Below are 27,223 nucleotides of genomic sequence, written 5' to 3'. Positions count from 1 at the left end.
CTAATTAGGAACACGACCAATTTGACAAGACAAGGTGCAACATACGAATAAGTGCTGCAAACAGAGAAAACAACCAAATACACCAACATTCTCCAAAAAGAGAAACCAGTCAAGTACAGGAAAATAGAAACAATGGAAAAGTTTCCAAGAAGCAACAGCATATACATGTATATACTCTTTACAACATAAACCATTCCATGAAAAACTGTTGCAAACTAGTCACCCGGTCTAGATGTACACTAAGCTTTTGTTGTTGTTCACGGTGCGTTTGTGTACAACCCCAACTCCCCAAAAAGTTGGGAATATATGGAAACATAAAATATCTATTTAAATGTCTCATCAACCCATATTTTATTGGCAACATAAACAACATGTCAGATGTTGAAACAGAAAACATTAGCTCATTTAGAATTTGGTGGCAGCAACACATCTCAACAAAGTTAAAGGAGGGACAACAAAAAGCTGGAACAGTAAATGCTGAAAGAAAACAAATGCAGCATTTGACAACTAATTGCGTTAACTGGCAACAGGTCAGTAATATGACTGGGTATAAAAGGAGCAATTCAGAGAGGCAGAGCCTGTCGAATGTAAAGATGGATAGAGGTTCGCCAATCTGTGACAAACTGGCTAAAAATTGTGGAACAATTTATTATTATGTTCCTCAACATAAAAGTGGGAAGAATTTGAAGATCCCACCATCTACAGTATATAATACCTTCAAAAGATTCAGGAGGAATCTCTGTGCACAAGGGACAAGGCTAAAGGTCAAAACTGGATGCGAGGGATCTTCGGGCCCCTCAGGCAGCACTGCGCCTGAACACGGTTCACCATGCAACCCACAAATGTAAGTTAAAGCTCTACCATGCAAAGAAGAGGCCAAATGTAAACACGTTTCCGAAATGGCACTTTGTTCTCTGGGCCAGAGCTCCTTTAAAATGGTCTGAGGTAAAATGGAAAACTGTTCTGTGGTCAGATGAATCCAAATTTGAAATTCTTTTTGGAAACCGTGAACGCTGTGTCCTGTGGACTAAGCAGACAGTTCAAAAGCCGGCATCTCTGAGGATGTGTGTGTGGGGGGGGGGGGGGGGCATTAGTGCCTATGGCGTGGGCAGCTTACACGTCTGGAAAGGCTCCACCAGTGCTGAGAACTACAACATATGCTCCCATCCACACAAAGTCTCTTTCAGGGAAGCCCTTGCATATTTCAGCAAGGCAACGCTAAACCACATACTGCATCCATCAGAACAGCATGGCTACGCGGGAGAAGAGTCTGGGTCCTCAACAAATCTGTTTACACATATACATATCTTTTCTGGAATTGGGGTTGCATTTATTTGCACTGTTATTGAACAGCACACTGAATGTGTGCCGAGTGTTATGTGGTTGTAACTGAAGAATCAGTGAAATGGCAGAGGTGGTGGTGACCTGTGGAAATCCACTATGGCCCCGGAGAACTCCTCGTGTTTGTAGAGTCCTTGTGTGAACAAAGGCCTCTAGTGGCTGGAATTCAGCCTGGCAGCAGCTTAGGGTTGGAGCGAGGTGGCGGGTCGAGAATGTAGGGAATGAGGCAAATCTGCTGCCCACCACCAACTCCTTTCAGTGTTCTACTGTGGTCTCTCTTACAAATAGCCTCAGGAAGGGGAGCAATACAGTAGCAGCAACCTAAAAATAGCTAAATGCCCTCATTTTAGAGGAACCACTATAACAGAAATTAAGTGCAAACTGAGTCCTGTTGTACATGCTTGTGTTTGGAATAGACAGAATAAGAACTGGATAGTTAACATGCAGCACAACATCGTACAAGTCTATCTCCTGAAGTATATACTCAGTTACATTTTGCAAATCCATACAAGGCTCTGAGGGACTAAGGGGGGGGGGGGGGGGGGGGGGGGGGTCATAAGGACTCAAAGGTCAGAGATATTTTTTATGTAATTAGATACACTCCAGTACAATTTCGGACTCTTCTTTAATTCACACAAATGTGAAATATCTGCCACCACACAGTTGTACTGTTGATTCTCTGGAGTCAGGCCAGTTAGGCCAGAGCAGACAGCTGAACTATCTAGGTCAGCTTAGGTAGCGCCGCCAAACATGGTGAAAGCTACATACAATCAGCTTCTGTTTTTAACAGATGTTCAGGTCACATAAATGTGGCCATTGTTGAACCACAGCTGAGCAAAGAATGCTAACAACTTCTGATTACCACTGAATACAAAGAAGGGCCGAGATGAATGGGACCGTCGTTAGTTCTGTGGGTATTTGTGGAAAAAAAAAAACAGCTTATTGCGCTTGTAAATATTGCACTTGTACTCGCTTACGGTGCATTGGTAGCGTAAATCTTTTTACCCCCCCCTCCCCGACTTGATAAATTAAAAATAACTAATTTCTGAATAAACAATTTTAGTAATAACAAAATGGAAATAACTCATATGGATGAAAAAAAAAAAAAAAAAAAGTATTTGCTTTACTTTTTTGGCATTTCAAAACATTCCGCTGCAAACTGTAATGGAACGCTGACCCAAAGGTCCACAAAGATCCTTTTCCCAGCTTTATACTGATCAGCCACAACATTAAATACACCTTTTGATGAAGCGATCGACAGGCGTTTTCTTACCGTGTTTACACGTCACTGCAGATGGTTTATAGCTGTAGTTACAAATTCACTCATCTGTACAGACAATCTCTTGCTCTCGCTCACTGACAGGGCTGATAGTAAATCGACATACTGAATATGCTGAAAAGCCACCAGTAGACGTCCGACTAGTGCAAAAAGTCCAGGTTATACTGCAAAAAACTAGGCCAGCAGACACTCCAGGACAGCTTGACATTACAAAAACAGTAAGTACGGTACTCAGTTAGCCTCCATCTACTGCAAGTGATACATGTAGACCTAAAGTTTGACCTTTTATATCTGACATTTAATGCTAATGTGTGATTTATAATGACCCCTATGACCCTGAACAGCAGTGGTCAAGATCTTCTCTTTTTTTTTTTTTATAAATTAACATATTCATTTCATCAAAATACCAACTGATGAGTTTGTGGATTGTCCTCTTTGTTGCATTAAGAGCTGCTGAAGCATCTTAAAGTTTAGGTCAGATCTCCATTCAAGTGCCAGTAAGTTATGTTTTCGTTCCCCCCCCCTCGAACACAACACTCACCCAGCTTCAGTCTGATTTCTGCACAGCGGCCTTGATTCAGCCACCTGACTCCCGCTGGAGGCTTCAAGAAGCGTTTCAATGCCCGACACCGATCACAATATCACAATTACCCCTGCCTTACACATGCACACATTCAAAGAGGGAAATGCTGGTAGTTCCTGGTGAGCATCCAGGCCTCCTCACCACTTTCTCAAAGCCTCTGGACAAACAAGACCATTAGTCAAGCTGCTGGTCACCGGTGCCAGACTTTCCTGCTTTTCTTCTCTCCCGAGCTCTCATTCGATCGCTTGGCACCTGCTTTCAGTCTGACCCCAGCCAAGTCTTGCGTGAGATGGAAGTGTGCTTCTGCCCTTCACACTGTGCCTGCTCCCATAACACAAGCTCACTGATGACTGACTTAGTCATACCTGCACGTTTATACAGAGAGCATTAGTCAGTCCAATCCATTCAACACCAATTAGGGATTATGCTGACGCAGAAAAGAAATTGGTATGACTTGTCTTGCAATTGAGTTACAAAACTATTTTTTAGAATTTAATAAAAAGAATAAAATGCATTTCAAATGCTGAAACTGAGAAATAATTGCACATTTTGAATTTGATGCTAGCAACATGCCTCAAATGGACATTGTGCTGCGTTATCTCGCTACGCGTTTGCGAAATGCGGAGGCCACTCGCTTTAATTCTGGAAGTAAATCATTTCCCAACATTTCAGCTGCTCACCTCCTCTGCCATATTCATAAAGTGGCAAATGTTTTCAGTGGAGGATGGGTCTGGACTACCGATGGGCCAGTTTAGGACCCTGACTCTATTACTACTGAGCCATGCTGTTGAAATCTGTTCAGAATGTGGTTTGACACCTCCTGAAATAATAATATGGCATCTGGATGAAGAATATGTTGCTCCAAAACGTATAGCTATCGTTCAGCATTAATGATGCTCTCAGAGAAGTGCACTGTGACAGAATAATTCATTTTCATTCATACTGTAGAATATCTGCGAATTATAAATTTGACATTTTAATAGTAGTTTTTTTTTTGTAGATACATTGTGTTGATTGTCAGAGGTGTTTGGGGATGTTCTTGTGCCCATGCAGGTGGTTCGATTACAGAATCAGTGTCCATTTATTATTTATTGTAGTTCACCTTGAGGACCAAAGATCAATTCTTTTAAGTTGTCGAACTATTAACCGACGCATTCCTTCACAGCAAATCCCAACTCGAAAAGGGTACCGCAGAATAAAATGTCCTCATGTTTCTGGTATTTTATTTCAATTAGAAATTCCACACTTGATGATTGCCAGACTGCGAGGTCATTTCAACTTTGCATTGGCAACACGGATTCAGATGTTATCACTTTAGTCAGTGGCTCCTCTGTTCTTACCAGCCCATATACGCACACACTGGCCACTTCTAGGTAGACCTGCACAATCTAATCCAATCCAATATAGCAGCTGTGCCATAAATTCTACATTTACAATGTCAGAATTTCACAGTTTATATGTTTAAACTGTCAGAAATGTGATCATTCTAATGCTTTTATTGTTAAGGTTGTAGTGGGTGTTGGAGACGTACTGGGGTGCGTTATATCCAAAGTGTTGTCCACCCCATTTAAAAAGGAGAGAGGCATCCAAGACCACCTCCAGAGCCACCTACTACTGGTAGGGAGCAGGTGGCCTATGGAACCATAACTATGGGCATGATAACTAATCATTGAATAGAATAGATAACAAGCAAATTCAATTCTTCGACAGAAATTTTTGAGATACAACTTCACACTGGGCTAAATTTCGGCAAGATATGGACAGAAAAATCTGTACAAAACTGCAGCAAATGAAAATGTTCTATAATGTTCTATAATGTCTAAATGTCTACTGTGATGTACGTTAGAGAACATGAAGTTACATCGCGCGCACTCTTGTGTGGCGAACCATTGTTTAAATTGTTTAAATTTGATGAAAACATGGTGTGATGTCAACTTCACATTCTCTGTAGAAAGTTTTCTGAACCTTGACTTATAACTAGAGCAGACTTGGTACAGTTTTGGATTGAGAACCAACTGATCTAAAACACAGAGTACTTGCGTTACTGTGAGGGTATTGCATCAGTAAGACATAACTGCAGTACTTCATTTCCAGTAACATCACTAAGGCAGAGCACCATAAATGCAACTTTTGTCAAAAGAAATTGTCATTTTCAGGAGTTTTACCTTGTATGTAAAGGAAGCCACACATAAAATCCTATGGAATGCAGCAATTTGGAGTAGAGAAAAGGGAACTGCTGTGCACAACTGATGAATGCAATCTATTGGTAAGTAGTAATTACCAAAAGGTCATGACTCATCTCACTTCCTGTGAGGAGCTTGTGATGAATGGAGTTATTTTGGTACGAGTAGAGCTATTTATACTAGGGGCACTTGTCTCCAGTCTCCATGCAGCTTTTTGTCCACTTAAATATTGAATTCAATAAAGGGTTACCATCCACACTGAAATGTCAAAACAACCCCAATACTACTTTATTTTGACTTTTTTTTTTTTTTTTTTAAGAGATTTTGAAATATATACAGATACAGGTCTTACTTACAGTATGTAAATACAATTGTTATACTTCTGAAGACTAACGAGATTTTTAACCTGGGATGTAAAAAGTGTGTGTTCTGAGCCACACAGTATTTATATTACTCTACACATGTGTCTTAGATCTTTTCTAATATTCTTCTACTGAACCAACAGACACACTGAATTTGTTCCATCACCTCTAACACCAAACGGCACTAATAAAGACTAAAAGGCACATGCTAGCCCAACAACACCAAATCCTTGGAATTAAAAAGGTTTGTTAGCGCTCTTTAAGTTCAGAATAATAACTTCAACTTCTTTGGTTCTAATTCTCGATAGACAAGAGCAGTTATTATAGTACTTTTTTTCCCCACATCAACCAGACCACTAAACCTGAGAGGCAGGAATAAACAATATGAATTGAGATTGTGTTTGACATTGATTCCAATGGTAGCTAATGCTGGTGTTTGAAACTGTGAAGGAAATTCAAGAAACGGCATGAGATCTGGGATTTCTGCAATGCGGCTCGGTAGTACATCATTGGGTTGGGATGCAGAAGGCTGCGGGATCCGGCGAAAAGTCATGTCCTGCCCCCAATTTGCTCTACGTACCACCAGATTAAACAGAGGTTTTCCTCAAAAGAGAGAATGGGTCTCTCATGGACTATCTCCTAATGTGCACTTCAGGTGTGAAAGAGCAACTCTGGAGAATATCCCAAGCCGTTTGCTCCAGCTCTAAAGTTTAACATACATTTGCTCTGAATCAGATGAGACACAAACCAGTGGGCCAAATATGCAATTTTCATCTGCTTCTGTGCGTTGGGTTTAAAAATTTGAGATATGCACCAAAGACCCATTAGTCTAGTGACCATTCCATGCTTACTCTTGCACTTCCTGGTGATGCCTTAAACTGCCGGCTGCTTTTCACCCCCCATTATCAATCAGGCCTGTTACACTCCGGCTGATAAACACTGGCGCCTTCAAGCCGTCAGTGGAATTATTTAGGTATTCCTGCAGTCTATGTGCAGAATAAACATTTTCTTGAATGATAACACAAACATTTTAGAGATCTCCCTGACAATGCACACACACACACACACACACACACACACATTTACCTCCTGACAATTCATCAACTCCTCCTTCTTCGTAGCTACTCTTGTAATGTGTGTTGTGTTCAACATACTTCATGTCCCAGTGTCCAAAATGCCCACAGCAGACACAAGCTCAGACCTTAAAGAAAACCACAGACTCACCCATTTTCTGGGTCGCCCCCTTGGTCTTTTCTCCCCAGCTGCCTCAGCTTTCTGTGAAAACATAGATTAGCAGCAAATAAAATCGGTCTTGATCTCATGACTTTATTTCATGCATGAAGAAAAACACCTGATATGTTAATAGCTGTCGCATTATAGACAATGAAAAAATATAATTTACGGACGAAGCTCTTCAGGACTTTTTATTCTTTCTCAGAACTAACATGGAAAATTCGGATTGTACAAAGAGTAACTTCAAGGTGTTTTTGTTTCACAGCCTTACTTTTGCATCCGCTTGTTAACTCGTGACACATCAGCTCAGTGACAATACTTTTTCCAGCTCAACACTTTTACTTTATTCTCCCCAGTCCAACACACCATAGGGTTGTTTTCCTTGTTGTTATGATTATTAGTCATTTAGCAGAGGTTTTTTTTTTTTTCCAAAGTAAGAAGCACACATGAGGGACAACTTATGAAACGTCTTGACTGTGGACAAGTTGTATATTTGCGAGTTCCCTTGTTTCAGTTCAACCTAAAATCACACGTTAGTTGTCCTTTTACCAATTTTATGATGCTGCATAATAAAGCTAATCATAATGATGCTAAATATAATCTAAAATACGAAAGTTAGGACCAATATATTACCACAATGTTAAATAAAGTTTGGTTGACTATGTTGTCAGAAGTAGCTCAATAAACAATTTTATGATTTACAGGTGTAAAAAAACACAAACTGAAAGTTCAAGGTGTGTAGCTGGTGTTTTCCTACGGGCAAAACAGCTGAGACACTGAAATTTTTGTCAGATTATAAGCCATCAACTATACTCAGGGGGTTTCACCAACATTACAACCATTGTAGAGTGTCAGCTCTGAGGGAGTTGGACCTGGATGTTGCCCATTAAGTCACTTTTAATAAAATGGATTGTGTCTGATAAAAATGAAGAAAACCCAAAATCTTACTGTGGGAAGTCAGTAACCTAACACAGTAATGTTTCTATGAGATTCATTTTCATGTCTCCCATGAACTTATTTATGTTTATTGCAACTTGTTATTGTCATAGTTTTAACTTATGTTTCATTGCACCCTCCCAATTATTTCAGAATTCTGCATCAAAAGAAAGACTGAAAGTCTATTAGTCAAACATCATCCCGATTTAATTATGCATTATTGTGAGTCAAAGGGAAAAGAGATTTCGGTATTTTAAATGAGTAGATACCCACTGGTGTAACCAGTAACCCAGCCTTTAAAATAGTCCCAAGATCACATGCAATATTTCATCTTGTCTGAGGAACATTTTGTGAAACAATGAGCTACACTGTTGCACTGAGTAACACGTTCTTTTATTATCATGAACACACGTACTTTAATTTTACTCAATCCAACATGCACCGTCCTGCTGCCAAAAACCTGCGGCTAAATCGCCAACGTTAAAGAATCTATGTGAAGCAACTTTTTAGAAGCTATGTGACTATTTGGGCCTGAATATTGACTTAAGAGCATTTGGCAGAACGTTTTTAAAAGCTGCATCCCCTGTTATTTTAGCCATGGGTAGTTTCCTATGATCCGTGGGCTGACCTGCTCCATCTACTGATCTAGAGCCCAGAGCTGGGTTCAAACCTGATTGTCAGGATTGAAGGCAAAGCTCAAAACGTACAATAATAAACACTAGGGTTTGTATAACAAGACGGCAGTAATTTAATACATTCACATTGTGGAAAAAATATTTTTGATACACCTTACATCATAAGTAGAAGTTAGAGGTTTTTTTAGATTAATATGGATCAATATGCATAAGCCTGCCTGAAACGTTGAGCTCACTTCCTTAAATCTTAGGTTATCTGATTTAGGTTAAAGTGGACATTTCTGATAAGTCTGTTTCTATAACAACCGTTGTCCTCAGCATTCAGTCCTTCACATTGGTACGAGCTTGGCGGACCACCATGCCAACGAACCCCCCGTCGCCATGCTAACGCAACACACAAAGACAAAAACAAAAAAAAACACAACTGAAGTGCACATTTCTCGTCTGCTCCTCCATGGCATCGTCGCTTTGCGGGTGTGTGCACGCGTGCAACCTGAAACTGGCTGCATGTATTTTCTACAATACAGACAATACACGTCCACTCATAAGCAAAAATTATGGTAATGGGATGTTTAAGTTGGAATCCAATATGTCAGACTATCCATTCCAAGTTCCATATTGTTGGCCTTAGAAAATATTACAATTCAATGCTTTTAAAGAGCAATATTTATGAAAATAGTTAAATTAAACATTGTCTTTCATAACTGACACTGCCTTTCATAACTGTTGTATATGCCATTTGCTCTGGTAAATGATGGAGAGCTAAAACAAAGAGAAAAAAGATGCTCACTGCATAGACTTTGATTTACAGAGCATTCCGTCTCTATGAAATGGATCTCTCAAACTGGAATGTCCCTTGGAACGTTGCCTCTAGATAACAATGATTTGATGTCTGCTGGAACCACGAGAGCGACGGGACCCGACAGACTGGCCAAGCCCTGTAGTCATCCTCAGTTAACAAAAGCAGACCAGCGTCAATACAGTAATTCATCAGACATCTTAGCAAAACTGCTGCGCTGCGATGACGACCAGCAAAAAGACCAGTGCGATTCCAATCGGTGATACAGTGGTGTTGGTTGCTAACAACTGCCTGATGACACGGCAGCAGGTGGCGTGTTATAATACCTCAGCAGCTTTATACAAGTTTAGTCACAGAGACAAACTTTCAGCTAAAGGTTTGGAAAAGCCCATCATGTCAGGTTGCCTTTCTACCCCCGGTGCCCATGAGTAACACTTAAATCTCACGAACCTGATTATAAAGCATGTTCCAGAAAAAGATTATCGCCTGACTGCCACACTACCTGACCTCTAACTGATTCTTTGTTACCTTTGTCATCATACAGAAAGAACAACTATCAAGTCCAGTTTAACAGGGGCTGGCTAGGACCCTTCCAAGCAGAAATAAAAACGAAGCAGACCTTTATTGTGACACAGCACATCGCTGGCAAGCCAAACTCTGTACTGTAATACCAGTTCGACTGTTTGGGATATTGCATTTTTAATGTGGAGATTTAATGGTCTGAAAGGCAACACCGTGTTCAATTAATCATCAGTGCGTTTGTCCGAGCAAAGAGCACACAGCCTGTCTGAGACAACGCAGAACACCCCCGATTCACTTAATTCCTTTTTTTAATCTTTTAGAATTTATGCAACTTTTTTTTTTTTTTTTTTTTTTTAGAATCTATAATTGTAAAACCTGAAGTGGTATTGAACTCTAGCTCGGTACACATGCAAAAAAGGTCTTATGTATTCATTACGTCACAAGTGCAGCTGAAAAGTTGATCCTCCAAAGAAAAAAGTTCAAGGTGAGGGAGGGATTTTTTTGGTTAGAGCCTATAAATATACCTTCTTATGGTCAGGGAACCCTATTCATTGTGGTTAAAAGACCTACATGGTTAAGGGAAAGAACATGCCCATGGTTAAAGTAAACATTGACTATTCGTAGGAAATGGGAAGCAAACACTTGTCCACCCATCCGTCCATCCACCCTAACCTCCCCCTAATGAACTATTGCTAATGGCTCTGAGAACTGTGCAAAGTGGTGCATTGAGCCGAATGCTTCGAGACTCTTGCTTAACGCGCCAACACCTTGGTGCCAGTCCTGAGCCCTAGATTAAATGGGAGGGGTTGAGGCCGGAAGGGCACCCGGCGTAAAAAAAAAACTCATGCCAAACCGACGCGCGAACTGGTCCGCCGTGGCGAAACGGCCCGAAAGACGTTAATCTTTGACTCTGATCAGATTTTATGGTAAACCATTCAGTGGGGGAGACATGCAGTCGCCCATGGCTGGTCAAGCAGCTGTAGTCAGTGAGAGGTTAAACAGATGTGTTGTCACATCAAATATCCACCTCTATAGTGTGGGGGACATACAAAGGGTAGGACCCCTGGGTTAATCGGACTTAGGGACTTTTACTTTGCTGGCTTTGTACCTCCTCAAAATAAAGACAAGACATTACATTTTGAACACGTGTGAAAATGACATATGTCCCAGCGTATATATAAATATATATATATGCACGTTGCCTCAAGTAACGTCCAGTAGAGGAATCCAGATCCAATTCCTCTGGCCAGTACGGTGATCTGATGTGATACCTACGCTGTATCTACCAACGGAAATGTTGATTAAAAATGTACGAGATTTGGAGATGCTGTATCCCTGCTTTAAAAATGTTAACTGAATAATGCTGAAAGCTGAAATTGTTGCTTCTCTGATGTGGTCAGCTTCACTCAGACATATTTAAAGCAAATATCTTTGGAAAGCTGCTAGTGCTGTTCGATTAGTCTTGGACACAGGAGGCTCCCCATGCACCGCTCCACATCCAGTTTATAACTTCAAAATACGACTGCACCAAACAAATGCATAAACAGATGGCTGGAGCATTTAAATGTCTGAGTGAGTGATGCTTTGAGCTGTAGGGCTTCCTCTGAGTCAGTCATGGGCTTGCTGGGTGGGAACACCACACTCTCAGGTTTGGGGTCCAGTTTGGACAGAAATATGGATTTGCACCAGTCAGTACTGGCTCACAATGAGCTGCTAGCTGAATGTGCACCGCTGTTCGCTCGTGACATAAATACACGTGTAATGCAACAGGCCCCAGGGTCGATACGATTGTCCAGATTGGACGGTGACACCTTTTAATGTCCAACCATTCCCAGTTTGTCACATGAAATTGGAAAAAAACTGAGTATGATTCTGAGTATGAGTGGAAAAGAGCTAAATGCCTCCAATAGCTGTAGAGATATTTCAAGTGGTGGACTGACCTCCTAGAGCTAACATGACTAAAAATACCACGTTACATAGTCCTCTATATATTCATCACAGGAGAAGTCTTTCTACAGAACAACAAAAAGTATATGACAGTTTCAAAACACTTTGCAATGTACAGTTGGGTGCAAAACTTTGGATCCTTTTATTTGTTTTATTTGAAAGTGAGAAAAAAAGTAACTTTTGCCTTATCATTAATATTTAATTCACATTTGTCATCAGAAAAGCTAAAGTTAAAGCAAACGTTTGCACTTTTGCAATTTTCCATAATTTTATTAAAACATTTTAATGCACATCGCCGGATACATTTTCTTACTTCTGATGATAATAATGCATCCGCCTACATGTCATTTTAATGTAAAGAGATGCAAACTTACCCTTAAACCTAACATAATAGCAATGCACCATCATCTAGAACGCGTGTGCTTTATCGTCAGAAGTAATAAAATACTTCATTGTATTTAAAAAAATGAAACATTTGAATTAAATATAATAATGTGAATTAAATATCACGTTGATTAAACTTTATTCTTTCAGAGTCTCAAAATAAAAGGGATGCCAGCTTATGCACCCAACTGTACTTCATTTGTGGTCAACAATTCAGCTTAGTGCAACATCATAAAAGCCTGCAAGCAGTGACTGTCTGAAAGTGTAAGTTGTAATTTCTATTTACACCATTCATCAACATTGCAGCGTTTTCTTTTTCTTTTCAATTTTTTTATTCTTCCTTTGAGTGTGGCTGCCCACACAACAGATCAGAACCCATTTGTGTTCGTTGGAAGCAATGTCGTAAAGGTCATTAACAAAGACTCACCAAACGGTTACTCTCAACGTTCAAACTAATGAGTATTACTGCGGATTTTCTGATGAGCACAGGCTCAGATTTCTCCAATTTCTCTGTATTAAAGCCTAAACCTGATATTTTTCTACCAGCAATGTTTCTTCAGAAAAACTAGTCTAAGATGAGTAATAGTCCAGTCAAGGTGTGCAGCACATTTGTTTCTTCTTAAAAGCTGCTACGAGCTGTCAGAGACCATAGAGGTGATAGATATACATAAGGGAAGTGAACTTTTAAAGGCGTATATATATTAAAGGTGCGGGCTGACCCAGGACTCCTTTCATCTTGGAAAGGCTGAGATCTCCAGTGTTTATCTTAACAATGTCAGATGAGAATTGACAGGATTATGGCTGGAACAGAGTGCTTCCCTTTTTAAAGGAGGGCTGGGAATGTTTACAGTGGAACAGTAAGGCCGCTGTTATCGCGACCATATCGCAGCTTCATCTAAACTAATGAGCGAAGACACGGCCTCACTAGAAACGTAACCCAAGCCCGAGGTTGGTTGAGATATGGCTGTAACATCCCAAAAGTATTTCTCTGAATCAGTGTCTCTACTCACCTCCATACACCACCCACTACTATTGTAGCTGTGACCTCACACACTGTGATTAGGGCGATGATTAGCTACGCAGACACCAAAATTCTGAAAGAACCTTAATATGAATATGCAGGACTTTGGAGAAGAAAGAAAAAAAAAAAAGGGGGGTGGGGGGGGGGGGGTGGGGCACATTTGAGTGAAATGATAAGCTGGAGAGTTTTGAGCGACGAGGACTGTGGAGATTGCAGTTGACTGCTGCTAAACATGTGCACTGCTTCATGGAATTTAAAGAGACAGTAAATGTGCACTAAAATGACACGATCGAGGTGCCGAGGCTCCTCACCTTCTGCGCCATCTTCGAGGGGCCCTTGTTCTTACTTCCTTTGGGGCGGCCTCTCGGTCGCTTGGGGACAGGCTCTCCACTGGGCTCCTGAAAGGGAAAAGTGGAGGGAGAGGGGGTGGGGGGCATGACACGGGTGTCAAGAACAGGAAACAAAGCTTTGAAACCCCCCCCATTTGGTCATTGCTTTATGGGTCAAGACCAAAAGAGGAACAAAGGTTGTGTGTGTGTGTGTGTGGCAATGATGTGCACATGTGTGGGCTCATACCATAGAAGGAATGAATGACAGACTTTTTGTACAGTCTGCATGTTTAGATTTCACCGTGCACTTTAATTTGCACTCAGTTTTTCTATGATCCCGATAAAAAAAAAAAGCAGCCTGGTAGCTGCAACTGAGGGCTGCTGGCTTTCTCTCAATTATAAAACTGATTTCAAAATTATAGATCGACGGCGTTGACCGCAGCCCGTGGTCTCAATGGACGTGATTGTGGTGTGAAATTTCGCTTGGTATGTGACTCATGAATGAATCATACACATATTCATACACGCACGTTGAAAGAAAGAAAACAAAAAAAGAGCCTCGCTTTTCCTGGTGGTGATTCATTGGCTTGTCTCCTTACTCATGTTGTCAATTAAAAGTTATCGGCCTGAGCCAAGACTGGAAACAGACGCATTCCTCATTGTTTGTGCGGAAGTATCCCACTATTCGGCTCCCAAAGTGGATCCAAACAGCTGGGGAACAGCGGATTACAGGACACCGCGCTCGATCCCACAGCCCGTTTAAGCGCAAATAAGTCGATAACACATTTCTCTGACCCCAATAACTTTCTACAAATCAATCGATAAAAATCGAGCGCGCCGGTGTCACAGTGTAGATTTCCGTCTCAGTACCGGGGACAGGACGTCTACCTGCCTGCCCGCCTGCCTGCCTTCACTGAGCAGCAGTGAGCCACAAACTCGGACTTACTTTCTGGGGCTTCCTCGGTCGCCCCGGCCTCCGCTTCTGGGGCTCCGCGGCCCCCGCTGGCTCCTGGCTGCTTGAGCTCTCCGCGGCCTCTTCCCCGCGCCCACTCATGGTTCCCGCTGCGGCAGCTCCTCACTTCCACCCCCCCGCCCCCCCGCTGGATAGAAGGACTTTGAAAGAGGGACGGAGAGAGAGGACAGAGAGGGGAGCAGGCGAGGAAGATCGGTTCAACAGGCGCCTTTTTCACTCTCGGTGTCCGCTGGAAAGTCGTCCCCAGGCAGGAGGACTGGAGGTTTTCGGAGCAGATGGAAAGTTTGGCTCAGTGAGCGAAAGAAGACAGAATAGCGGGGACATCGGAGTCCGAGGCGCCGAGCGACTCCGACTCTAACTCGGTTAGAAGACACCGCGGCACCGGGGCAGGATCATGCAGCAGCGGGAGAGGCGTGACAGGAGAAGTGTGGGCATAATAACCGCATCCGCACCCCCCCCCCCCCCCCCCCCCCCCCCCACCCAAAAAAAAAAAAAAAAAAAAAAAAAAAACCCCAGCTACTCTCAATAAAGATGGGATTAAAAGAAAGAAGAATAAGAGAAGAGGAAGAAGAAAAAGAAAGAAATCACCTCTGCCGTGGGTGGTTAACACAAAGCGGGGGAGGGGGAGGAGGTGATGTGGGGTGGGGGGGGGGGCTGGATGCGAGCCAGGGAAAGCAGAGAGGAGACGGAATGCTGGCAGCAGGCCAGCCGCGGCCAGGCCGCATTTATGAATTAAATTCACATTTTCACACGTTTCCGTGGAATCCGGTGCCGCAGTGCAGCCATTCAGAGTTCACCCCTGTGAGACATGGTGGACAGACAGGACCGCATCAACCGTGTCAGCACTTTGAGCTGCACAGCTTCCACCTACTGAACCTGTGTGTAGGTGGACAGTTAAGAATTCGTTTACTTCAAGTTTCAAGATTGAAAAAAAAAAACAAAAAACCCTCTGTTAATCCCAATGGGAAATTGACCTGCCACAGAAATAAGTTTTTTTTTTTACCTATAGAAACTAGTTAATACAAAATACTTGAAGAACATTCAAATCTCGTTTAATAATTACAATTTTATTTTGTGCACATGTAAAATCAAAAATCACATGTAAATTGTTCTGCTCCCAGCTTCAAATTCCTTTTAGTTAATATTTCTTTAACCTTCACAAAATGGGTTTCTAAGTACCTACAAATGGCTTTTCCTTCGCTCCTCACCTTACATTACATAGACCTTTTCTCCAGCTAGATTTCATCTTGGATTGCAAATCAGCTAAAAAAAAAAATAAAAAAAAAATGTCAGACCGAATACTGGGAAGTGTGTATAAAACAATGCCCAGGACATGTAGAACATTTCCCCTGGATGTAATGGTGAAGCCGTAAAAACTGTGGGGCTTTGAAGTGCTCCATCATGGCCGTTGAGTGAGATCAATTACACAAGAACAACAGACACAAAGAATTGAGTGCCTTACGTGAAAGACCTTTCCCACGATCCTGTAGCCTGCTCTTCACGCTTTCACTGCACAACACTGGCCAAAAAAAAAAAAAATGGCTTCATGCTCATGAAATTCAACAGGACCAACAGCAAGATGCACATTATGCAAAACTTGTGTTTTTCATATCTGCATCACTGTGTTCCAGAGAAAGACTTAACTTAGTTTGAGCTTGTTCATAGCTGGTATTCACTTCATTCATAAAAGAAAACTGGCCCTTAGACCCCCAAAGAAGGGGTTTCTGTGCAAAACCCTCCCCTTCAGACAGAGTGGCGTCAGCATCAAACCAATACAATCAATGGCTGCACAGATCCATTACCTAAGGGTGGTTTCATGCACACATCTCTGCTGGGCGTGCAGCTCTGTATGATCCAGTCAAAGCACAATGAAACTGGGAAAGAAGTGTGTTATTGCACTGAAATGGAAGGATTAATGTGTGCATGTGTAACCTGTGTGTGTCATTGTGGTAGAGTGATTTTTTTTTTTAACAGCAGGGAGACACACAACACTTTGCTTATATTGCTCAAGCCTGTGACCTTTCACCTTGTTTAGCTGAAAAGCCTTTGTAGAGCAAATAGTTACATTAGATTTAAAAAAAAAAAAAAATAGACAGTTTTAATAGTTAGTGCCAGGAGACGCTTTTAGTGACTACATCATAATTAAGTCATGGTCTTTAACTGGAGGCAAAAATGGATCATTTTAAACTACATCACATACCAAAAACGTAACATAGTTTTTAGGGACATGAGAAGCGTAAGAGTAATGGCCCTAATTTCACGTTTTTTCACATCCTAGCTGCCACTGAAATAAAAAAATAAAATAAACGTTAGCTATGTCCTCAATGGTTATGTACACACGGAAATAGCTAATGAAGTTAACTAATGCACTTAAAGAATTAACAAGAGAAATGACCTGAAATTGTTGGACATGAAACGGTGGTACTTTCAATAACACCGCACCGTTTTCACTACGTCATAGCTCCAGGTATTTATAGATTTCTATACCCTCAGTTTGTCTTTAGTAGAGACACTTGGTTTCTTTATCAGGAAGGCGTCAATGTCTGTCCCTTCGGTGCATCGATTGAGTAAGTCGGGAGTGGCCAGCCAGTCTGATCCCGTTGGTTAGTGTTAACTTTTCCATGGAACAATCGTTGTCCCAGAGAATCAGTGACGAAAATTATTCAGATAAACTCATGTTATATTTTTTTTTATATATTTTTAAAACAGATGGGACTATTTTCCTTATAATATTATCCTTCTACTATCCTTCCTCATAAGCTGAAAGGATTTCTCTTTCTTCCATTGTAAAAGTTGTAATTTTTTGTCTGTTTGCATTTTTGAAGCATTAACTGTTTATACAGATGCAGAAATTAAATCTATTCGCAAACCTGTCACAGCTCATGACAACATTGCAGACCTGGTTGTTTCTTGATTGGGAAAAGATTTGATGTCTCCTGAGATTTTCAGTTATAGGATCGGGTTGCCACGGAAACTGAAAAATTAGCCTGTATAAATAATGACATCTATACAGTATCAATCAGAAGTTTGGAACATGTCATGCAAGGTTATTTATTAATTTCTGAAATTTTACAGTACAAACAAGAGTATAAACAAAGGAAACTGGTTTTAAAGCAGCCACTAAACACATCCTCTCCAGCTCCGTGAGGCAGACACTAGGAATGTTTTTCCAACTGTTCTGAAATGAAGATTCTATCTGACTTGATATGCAGACATGTGCTGAGCACTTGTTGGACAACTCAGTCCAAACCATCTCAAGTGGATATAGATTGGTGACCGTGGAAGCCGGGTTTTCTGATGTAACACCCCATCATTTTTCCTCGCAATCAACTGTTTTGGGTCACTGTCCTGTTGAATAATAAATGTTCTCGCCATAATCTGAATTACTAAACTCCATCAACTATCTTTTAACAAGGCCCTTCTGTTAATAGAACAGAAACACTCCAGGTGACTATCTCACGAAGAACAGTCATCAAGCTAAACATATAAAAGCTTATATTTATGAAATGTTTTTTTTCTATAAATTATAAAGCCAAAACTAGAACTATAGAAAAGTAAAGAAAAAAATCACATTATCACATTTTTAGAATGACCTAAATTGACGTTTTCACTTTACGTGATCGTAAGTATGATCATTTTTGATTCGTTTTGATTAATTTATTTTTAAATCCAATAATCACATCTTCAAATGTAATGCATGGTTAATATAAATATCCATCAAAGTCACATTATTTTCACGATACATTTGGTTTGCAAAGTATGTTTAGATGCAATGGGGACTTTTAATAACCCTGAATAAAAGAAACTTCTGTTTCATGAAAACAGATCATATCTAATCATTCAGCATGTTTGATATGAAATTACTCATCAATCGTGCAGCTCAATGTGCCCATGGCTACCAGCACACTCCTTGTAGATCCATAACACTTCTGCACTAATTCATATTCCAGAGCACTTTTGCAATGTTCTTTAGGTCTTAATAAATGCATAGTTTTGGAAAGGGATTGAAAATGCATTAGTTAGGTTTGAGGATCCTTCAGACCAATGAGGGGAACAATGTGCCACATGCAGATTGCACCTTCTTTTTACCCCCACGATCTTAATAATTTCTTTCTTTCATTTATTTAGCTGTTCTTAAATAACGAGAAGATTTAAAGATCTCTGGGTTTGAATATATTTTGCATCCCGGGTTCAATGTGGTGTGTTTGTTGCTCATTTGGGGGGAAAAAAAGTAATAAAGGCCATAAGAACTGACTAATAGCTGACAATCAAGGAGCTTATGGACTTGTTCTGTAGAAAATGTACCAGGAGAATAGAAATAGCTTTTAACTTCTTTCAAGTTTGCAGGGGGATGGAGGAGAAAGGCTCTTAATAAACCACTGATGCTGTTCCACATGAGTAAAAGTGCCAATTCGTTCTTTGCAGACACTACTAAAACCCACAAATTACAACTGTTACAGTCTATAATACAAAATGGCCCTTGAATGAAAGCCAGATGTTCAAATGTCCTATAAAATGGTTCTTTGTGGTGGAGTGGGTAGTACTGCTGCCTCACAGGAAGAAAGTGGTTCAAATCCACTAGTGTGCTGTGGCTTTTCTGTGTGGCATCTGCATGTTTTCCTTGTGCTTGCATGGGTTTCCAGGATCAACAAGAACATATGGAAATTGATGAAATTGATTAAAAGAACAGGTAAGTGTGTGGCCACACTAATAAAAAGAATATACTAATAAGATGTGACATGCAGTAATGCGAAGGAACTCGCCACCAAGAGAGCGTGAAACCATAAGATCCAAACAAATAGTCTGTACGGACTAAAGACATTCATAGGTTGCAATAGAAGAATGGATGACATGCTACATAACTGAGAAAGGAGGCCAAGAAAAGGTGCTTAGAGGAAAACTGGAAGATGGAACAAAGAGATTTAGTGAGGCTTAGTCAAGAGTAGGAGGATAGGAGAACAGACTATGTTAGCTACCTTAAGAAAATAAAAGTTAACAGGATCGGTGGGTAGAATCAGAAAACATATTGCTGGATGAGATTAGAGCAAAGACGATGAGGAGGAATTGGCAACCGGAAGCTGGAAGTAATAGCATGAGTAATAGTAGAGACATCTCACATAGAACTAAATATTATTATTAGTTAAAAAATAGTCTGAGGTAATGTTGTTGCTAGTAGCACCAGCTACCCCTCACATCAGCACTATGTCATTGTTTTGATCCGGACAGCAGAGATTCTTCTCCACCCAGCAGTGTTTTCGGTCACAAAGTGGTGGGTTACTTCCTTTTAGGAAAGAGAGAGGAAGTTCATAGCACAATCCCCCCCCCCCGCAAAAAAAAAAATCTAATAAAGGCATGCATGCAGTGGAGCTCCAGTGAATTTGTAGCGGAATCCAGCCACCACACCCACTGAGGTCAGAGGTCACATTGCAGCACAGAGGTCTCATCTTCCCAAGGGCTGTTTGGTAGCACCCTAAAGAGATCACTGCTAAAAGAAAAAAATTTGCAGAACTCCTGTCAGGTTTCAAAGGTGCTTCCGACACGGTTCAAATCAAAACCAGAGATCTTTCTAAAACACTTTTGCTGTTAGATTCATGACCTGGTGTTCACATGTGCAAACAGCTCTCGTTTTATCAGTTAGAAACACATCCTGTTAAATTGGCACTGGACTTGTTCCTGGTTTTCTTCTTTTGTTTGTGGTATTAGCCAGTCATCTCTAATAAGCTGCTCTATTTAGAAGCATCATTTCTGGCAGGGTGAAGGCTCCATCTGCTGGTCTCCAGGTTCTGAGAACGCCACAAACTTCCTCTACACACAAAGATGTTTGTTTTATACTTCAATACAGTACATTTGCTAGTTTTTTCTTTTTGTTGCTATTATGTTTAATTTCTTATAATCCTCTGTATATACATTAGTATAAGTACAAGCCACAAGTTGAGGTCTAGAGACCCCCCTAATGCCTCCAAAACAGCTCTGATCCATCAATGCATGGAATCCAGTGGTTTTGTCTGGCGTTAAGCTGCAAGGTGTCTCCGTCCTTCAGGTTCCCATAGTACATCCTAATGCAATTTCTTCCCCAGGAAATTTTGCAATTTCTTCTCCCAAAAAATGCAAAAGAAAGTGAGACACATCAGACTAGACCTTCGTGCTCCATGGTTCAGTTCTGGTGCCCTCACAACCATTGTAGGTGCATTCGGCCGTGGAGAGTCCAAGCAACAATGCAATGGGTTTTCGAACAGCTGTCAGTCGTGGTAAGCAATGAATTATTCATCGATTTGTGCTACAGTAGTTCTAGTGTGGAAACAGACATGACAGGCTACCCTTCATTCGTCACTCACCTCAGTGGCATCCATAACCCTCATGCTGGTTGTCCACCCTTGGACCACTGCCACCGCCCACTAGGAACAGCCCACCCCCACACTCTTAGGAACAAAAATTCAAGAGTGTGAGGCACCATAACACATTCATCATTTTAGGAGCTTGAGAATGAAACTTAAAGAAATTTGCATTTTATGAAATGTAAACAATTTTCTGATAGGACTTCACTTTGATGTTTTCTCCTTGACTTAGATTTATCTAAAGACCCTGTCCCTACATCCTGCTGGCGTCTGGAACCAGTGAGACATCATCGAGCAATACACTTCAGCCAATCATATACACTCAAGTACACAAGCCAGGTTAAAAGTGTGTAATAAGAGAAGTATCACTCTATTGTTTACAGATGGTATTTTAAAGGGACTGTAGTCATGATATTTTTCAAAGTAAAAACCTTCTCAATAATCTAAGCAATCATTCTGTAGACACAAAGAACAGTGAAGATGTATACAATAAAAGAGCAAACAGACATGTTAGCCTAATATTATATCACGTTGAATATGGATCCAACCATAGTGACCAGATTCTCTGTTGAAAAACTCTTAATTTTTTCTTTTCATATGTCACAATCTCAGAAGAACAGCTGCAATTACTTGACTCCCTGATTTGATTTGGTAAAACTCAACATCCAGAAAGGCCTCTTGGTCTAAACCACCCCAGATGCTCTACCCTGCCTTTTGATAGGTTGTTCTTCTTTGGACATAATAACTAAAGCAGAGTGGACATCTTGCTCTTTCTTTGGGACAGACAGACAGCAACTGCTGCTGGACAAACACACAGACGTCATATCAGTACATGGATGTGAAACTAGACAGAAAGGAACACAAATGTTGAAGATGTTTGTAAAATCCTAATTTTATAAAGACCTGTAATAAAGCTATTTGCACCTGTAATTAAACAGAAATGTTCACAAAATCAAACATTAATACTATTGATTGATGATCACAAAGCGTACGGAACCATAACTATGTGCAGAAATGATATGATAACAGGCAAATCCGCTCTTCTGAGTCAAATGGGACCAAACCTTTACGGTTCCATGATCCAAAACGTCTTGCTCTTGTAAAAAGCTCTGGTGTGAGGGCAAACAAGTCAGGGGGAAACTGGGAAAATGGAACTGGCCAAGGTGGTCAAGTAGTGTAAGTAGGATTCTCAACAGGTTTTGTTTTTCTTTCACAATCACCTCGACTGGCAAGAAAATCTTCTCTGTTCTCTTGTAATTGTTGGGAAACAACTCTGAATCATGTAGCAACAGTAATTCCAGTTATTTCCTGTAACACAGCAGCGCGGTGGTGGAGTAGTTAGCGCAGCCGCCGCTGCCGTCCGTGGCCTTTCTGTGTGGAGTGTGTATGTTCTCCAAAGGCAAACATTTTAGGTTAATCGGTGAATCTAAAATTGCCTGTGGGTGTGAATGGTTGTCTGTCTGTGTATGTCTCTCTGTGGCCCTGCGGTAGACTGGAGATCTGTCCAGGGCGTACGCCGCCTCTCACCCAATGACAGCTGGGATAGGCTCCAAGCCCCCCCACCCCGCGACAACAAGCAGTGTCAGATAATGGATGGATACAGCCGGTGAATGAACTGAGGTATAGAGAGTGGGAAATGCTTTTATTTTGACAGGGTCCAGGTTAACCCAGCATGCAATAAACCACAGACTTGTGAGTTTTTCCTAGAAGGTCTTGGCAGAGTGGCAGAGATGTTCCCATCACATAAAGGTTCTCTGTGTGTGTGTGTGTCCCACACCAGCTCGCACAGTTTATCATAAACCAACGTTCTTGGGGGTCACACAGACACTTTGTTTAGGCTTCAGAGACGTCTGCTCTATTCTTAAGTTAAGCCTCAGTCAGTCACTGAGCAGCACATGGAGGTCGTCTACACATGGCTACACATTCCTGACCACCCCCAAAATTGGTTCTAGCCTGCTCTGGTCACCTGACAGAGAAAAATACACCTCCACGTACAGAAACAAGACCCTCCTGGAAGAATTAACACGTTTATTTTCGCAGGCAAAGTGATGGATTTTCTCCTATTTTCCTTCTGCCACTGAACATACTGCTTACATGGATCCCATGGGAAAAGTTTTAGAAAACAGTTAAGTCTTTAGACTTAATGTGTTCTTGGTAAACCTGCACTGAAAAGAAAGGGTGTGACTGAAGGTCTGCTCATTAGCTATGTTAACTTAAAAAATGTTTAACTTATTTAATATACTTTCATCGATAGGCCATCAATAGATAAAAAGATGAAATTGTAAGAATTTACTGTGAGGGGTCATTTTTGTGTTATTAAGTGTTAATACACTCAATGCGTGTGTGTTCCGCATGTTAAATTTGGCGTGAGTTTATGCCGGATGCTCTTCCTGCCGCAACCCTCCCATTTTATCCAGGCTCAGGACCAGCACTAGGGTGGCTGGGTGTGGTCAAACCTGGTAGGTCACTCTCTGACTTAGCCATCTCTGGATCAGCTCTAGACTGGCTTCGTTCTTACCTAACGGGACGAACCTTCAAGGTATCCTGGAGGGGGCATCTTTCTCACTCTCATAGCCTCTCTACTGGTGTGCCGCAGGGCTCAGTTCTTGGTCCTCATCTTTTTTGTGTCTATACTGCATCCCTGGGCTCCATCATTCACTCACATGGTCTTTCCTATCACTGCTACGCTGATGACACACAGCTCTTCCTGTCCTTTCCACCGGACGAGTCCACTGTTTCATCGCGCATTTCTGCCTGTCTCTCAGACATCTCAGCCTGGATGAGAGAGAGACATCTTCAACTCAACCTCTCCAAGACCGAAGTCCTTGTTTTCCCAGCCAGACCTTCAACACAACACAACATCAGCATCAACATTGGATCTACAGCCAAAAAGGACCCATGTTACACCACTTTTTAGATCTCTAACACTGGCTTCCTGTAGCTGCTCGCATCAGGTTCAAAACTCTTGCTTACAGGGTGGTTAACTCGACAGCTCCCGCTTACCTCAAGTCACTCATTCAAGTCTACAATCCTTCCCGTCCGCTGCGATCTGCCAACGAACGACGTCTGGTGGTCCCAGCACCGCACAGAAGACACCAAGCAAAACCTTTTAGCGCAATGATCCCACAATGGTGGAACGAGCTACCGCAGTCTGCACGCTCAGCAGACTCTCTCCCAATATTCAAAGAACTGCTGAAAACAGAACTCTTCCGCATCTTCATATGCACTTAAATCTATATTTTTAAAAAAATGATAACTTAATGGAAATGGAAATGGAAATGTAGGGTGGGATTCAGTCCTGCAACCTTCTGCATCATAACCCGATGCTCTACCTATTGATCCACCAGGTCACATCAGATCTTATTCCTCCACAATATTAACTGGTCTGCAGGCTTTAGTCATTTCTTCAGTTATTGCTACTGGAAAGTTGTTACATGTAACATGTAACAATTAAGTCTAAATCCGTGTTATTATAGTTTCATCTGTTTCTTTAAAAACAATTTCTTTAAAATGTCAAAAGTTTGTTTAAGACTAGATTTGTTAGTTTAGGTCAAAGTTAAAGGGATTGAGGATGGCTGTTGGGGAATGCAAGGAATGTGAGAACAGACCACTTTGGGGGCAGAAAGGTCACTACCCAAACAGCAGCAACACTCACCAGTCCACACTGACATAGTCAAGCCAGAATTCTGTCGGGTCTGTTATCAGTGTTTTCTTTCTTTTTTTTGTTAGCAGTCGTAGGAAGGAGGCAGAGGAAGGTGTGGTTACACACAGTAGTAACAAAAACAGAAGAAGCAGGAGTTCTGTGGATGTATTAATATGTGTGGTAATATTGGTACACATATGTATTAATTGTAGCTAATGACGAGTGAGAAATAATCAGCGTCTGCTAGAATTTCCATTTCAATCAATCAATCAATCAATCAATCCTTTATTTACAGCCCCCTCCAAATGCATGGGAACAGTCAGGGTTTGACACAAAAAGATGAATATGAGACAAGAGATCAGCATTTCAGCTTTTATTTCCAAGGTATTTACATCTGAATTTGATACACAACTTAGAAGAGAGCCCCGTTTGTCTAAACCCACCCATTTTTCATGTGAGCAAAGGTATTGGAACAAATAGGCTCGAAATAGATTAAAGTGAATAAGACTTACGTGAGACCCTGACGAACTCCTTTTTTTGTTTTGGCAGTGAGTTTTGGGTCATTATCTCGCTGCATGAAAAAGGATTTCTCAGTTTGGTTGCGTCTTTCTTTAAATTTTCAGACAAAATGTTCCTGTAGACTTCTGAGTCTGAAAATTAAAAGCTGAAACGATGATGTCAAACCCAAATGTTTTCAGTCCGCTAAAATGAAGAAATTGGCCTCACTGTTCCAATACCTTTGAAAATTCCCAAAACAGGTTGGGAGATAACGTCCTATTTACCTATTACACTAGTCCTGTCTAATCGGGGTTTAGGTCTCAGTACTGATTAACCAGCTCGAGGGGGGTGAGCAATCAGTCAGAGTCATTAAAGACAATCGCCCTGCTGACGGGGCTCAGCAGGGCTCCTTTGTTTGCCTGTGGGTTTCCTCAGGGCCACAGAGTCATGGAGCCACCACTCTGACATGGTAACATCAGACATGATGCTCTAACACAAAATGCCTACCGAACTCATCCGGAAATAGATCATTCACGTCTTCGTGTTTGAAAGACCCCAGGAGGCGACACGTAGTAAATATTAGCACTTGATATGCTCCAGCTGCCCCTCACCATCATCTACTCAACCACCACCCATTCCAGCCAACTTTACACTACATCTCAGCAGTCTAAACACTCCCCACTTGTAAATATTCCTTTATCCCGAACATAAACTCTCTCATTGCTGAGGCTTCAACACCAACTTTTCCCACAGTCGGAGTGAACCGATGTGACATTCTTGCATGGCAGCCATGTCCACACTTCCAAACTCTGTTGTCCTTCAGTATTTAGAGAAGGATGTTAAAGGTCTGAAAGTCTCTAGTCAATAATCCAATAATAATCTCAAAATGTAGGTGAGGACAATCAGACACATTTACTGTCTGCTTAGGCAAAACTCACACCGAAGATGCTCAGAAAAGGAGAATATGAAGAGCAACTTTTACTCTTAATTTCCCTTGATTGGATGACTAAGAGTTATATTGTACAGTAGATCAATGGCTTTTGGCTTTGTCCCATCAACGACGCCACAGCGAAACGTGTTCCGCACGTTGATTTGGCATGAGATTTGTTTGCTCTTCCTGCTGCAACCGTCGCATTATCCGGCCTCGTGACCGGCGCCAAGGTAGCCCTTGGTGGCTGGGTAAGGCCACACCTGTAGAGGTGGGATTCTATCCTGGGGCCTTCTGCATCCCAACCCGAAGCTCTACCCATTGAGCCACCAGGCCCCCTAAACAGTTATACTGTACAGTAAAACCTTATATTTGTTTGCATAAATAGAAGTTCCCAGATGTCAAACCTTGGAAACCATTAAAATCTAAATTGACGTGGTACCAACAAATCAAGCGTGTCTTACTTCATCAATCATTATTCACTCCTGAACAATTCTATTTTTATTATATTAATAATAGCACTTATTAGGTTTCTGGAGCAAGATATGCTGCCATCCACACATCTTCAGGGAGGGTTTTGTTTAAACATGGCTCAGTGATAAAAGAGTCCAGGTGCTAAACTCAGCTGCCAGATGTGTCACCCAATAAAAACACAGAGCAAATATAAAGAGGAGGAGCTGAAAACTTATATCCAACACGAATGGGGGGGAAAAAAATTGCTTTTAAAATTTGCTTTTAAAACAGTTAGTCTCCACAATCCCCAAATGCTTACAAATGAGTGTCGTGCATCAAAAATCAAAACTATAATTATATGCTGATCATTGAGTTTTTAAAAAAATATTATTTTACAGTGTGTACAACTCTCTGGAAACAGGGTTCATAATGCATGTAGATGTGCTACTTGACCAAGCACTTATCTCCTCCAGGAATTAGATAACATGTGCTGGACAAACATTGACATTACATGCATGAATGGGAACCCGTTAACAGGATGCAGGCCAACAAATACAGATTGTTGGGGGGCTGCACTTATCTGTACGTAGTTGGGGGCCACATTTAACCTTGTGGTCTATCAGCAATCACTTTAGGCTGCATTCCACAACAGAGATTCTTTGCTTTGCTCCATCCAGTCGGTCGGACTTTATTTAACAAGAGCAAACACGCCTTACAAAGTGGTTGAGCAATTGTTTAAAGGCTTTGACATAATATATAGTTGAACTAAACATTGTGTTATGAGAATATTCATAAAAAAAACACTTTCCTCTCAGTGAGTAATGTGATTTAGCCCAAGT

The 27,223-nt window shown here is 41.2% G+C and overlaps 1 protein-coding gene across 2 annotated transcripts in view; it reads right to left on the bottom strand.

The window, feature by feature from the left end:
* The window catches only part of hmga2 (high mobility group AT-hook 2), a 30,606-nt gene extending 15,618 nt beyond the window's left edge, over positions 1-14,988 (bottom strand). The window contains exons 1-3 of one of the 2 annotated variants that reach the window (XM_067490770.1): positions 14,501-14,988; positions 13,537-13,623; positions 6,973-7,023 (exon numbers count right to left, since the gene is read on the bottom strand). In XM_067490770.1, coding sequence (XP_067346871.1) covers positions 6,973-7,023; positions 13,537-13,623; positions 14,501-14,608 — 246 coding nt within the window. In that variant the 5' untranslated portion in view covers positions 14,609-14,988. The remainder of the gene's footprint in view (positions 1-6,972; positions 7,024-13,536; positions 13,624-14,500) is intronic. The other variant, XM_067490771.1, reaches the window with a different exon arrangement.
* Positions 14,989-27,223: the final 12,235 nt, after the last annotated feature.

This window comes from Channa argus, chromosome 21, assembly GCF_033026475.1.
Source record: "Channa argus isolate prfri chromosome 21, Channa argus male v1.0, whole genome shotgun sequence".
NCBI lineage: Eukaryota > Metazoa > Chordata > Actinopteri > Anabantiformes > Channidae > Channa > Channa argus.
The sequence above is the reverse complement of the archived record's forward strand: the minus strand, read 5'-3'. Positions and strand labels throughout refer to the sequence as shown.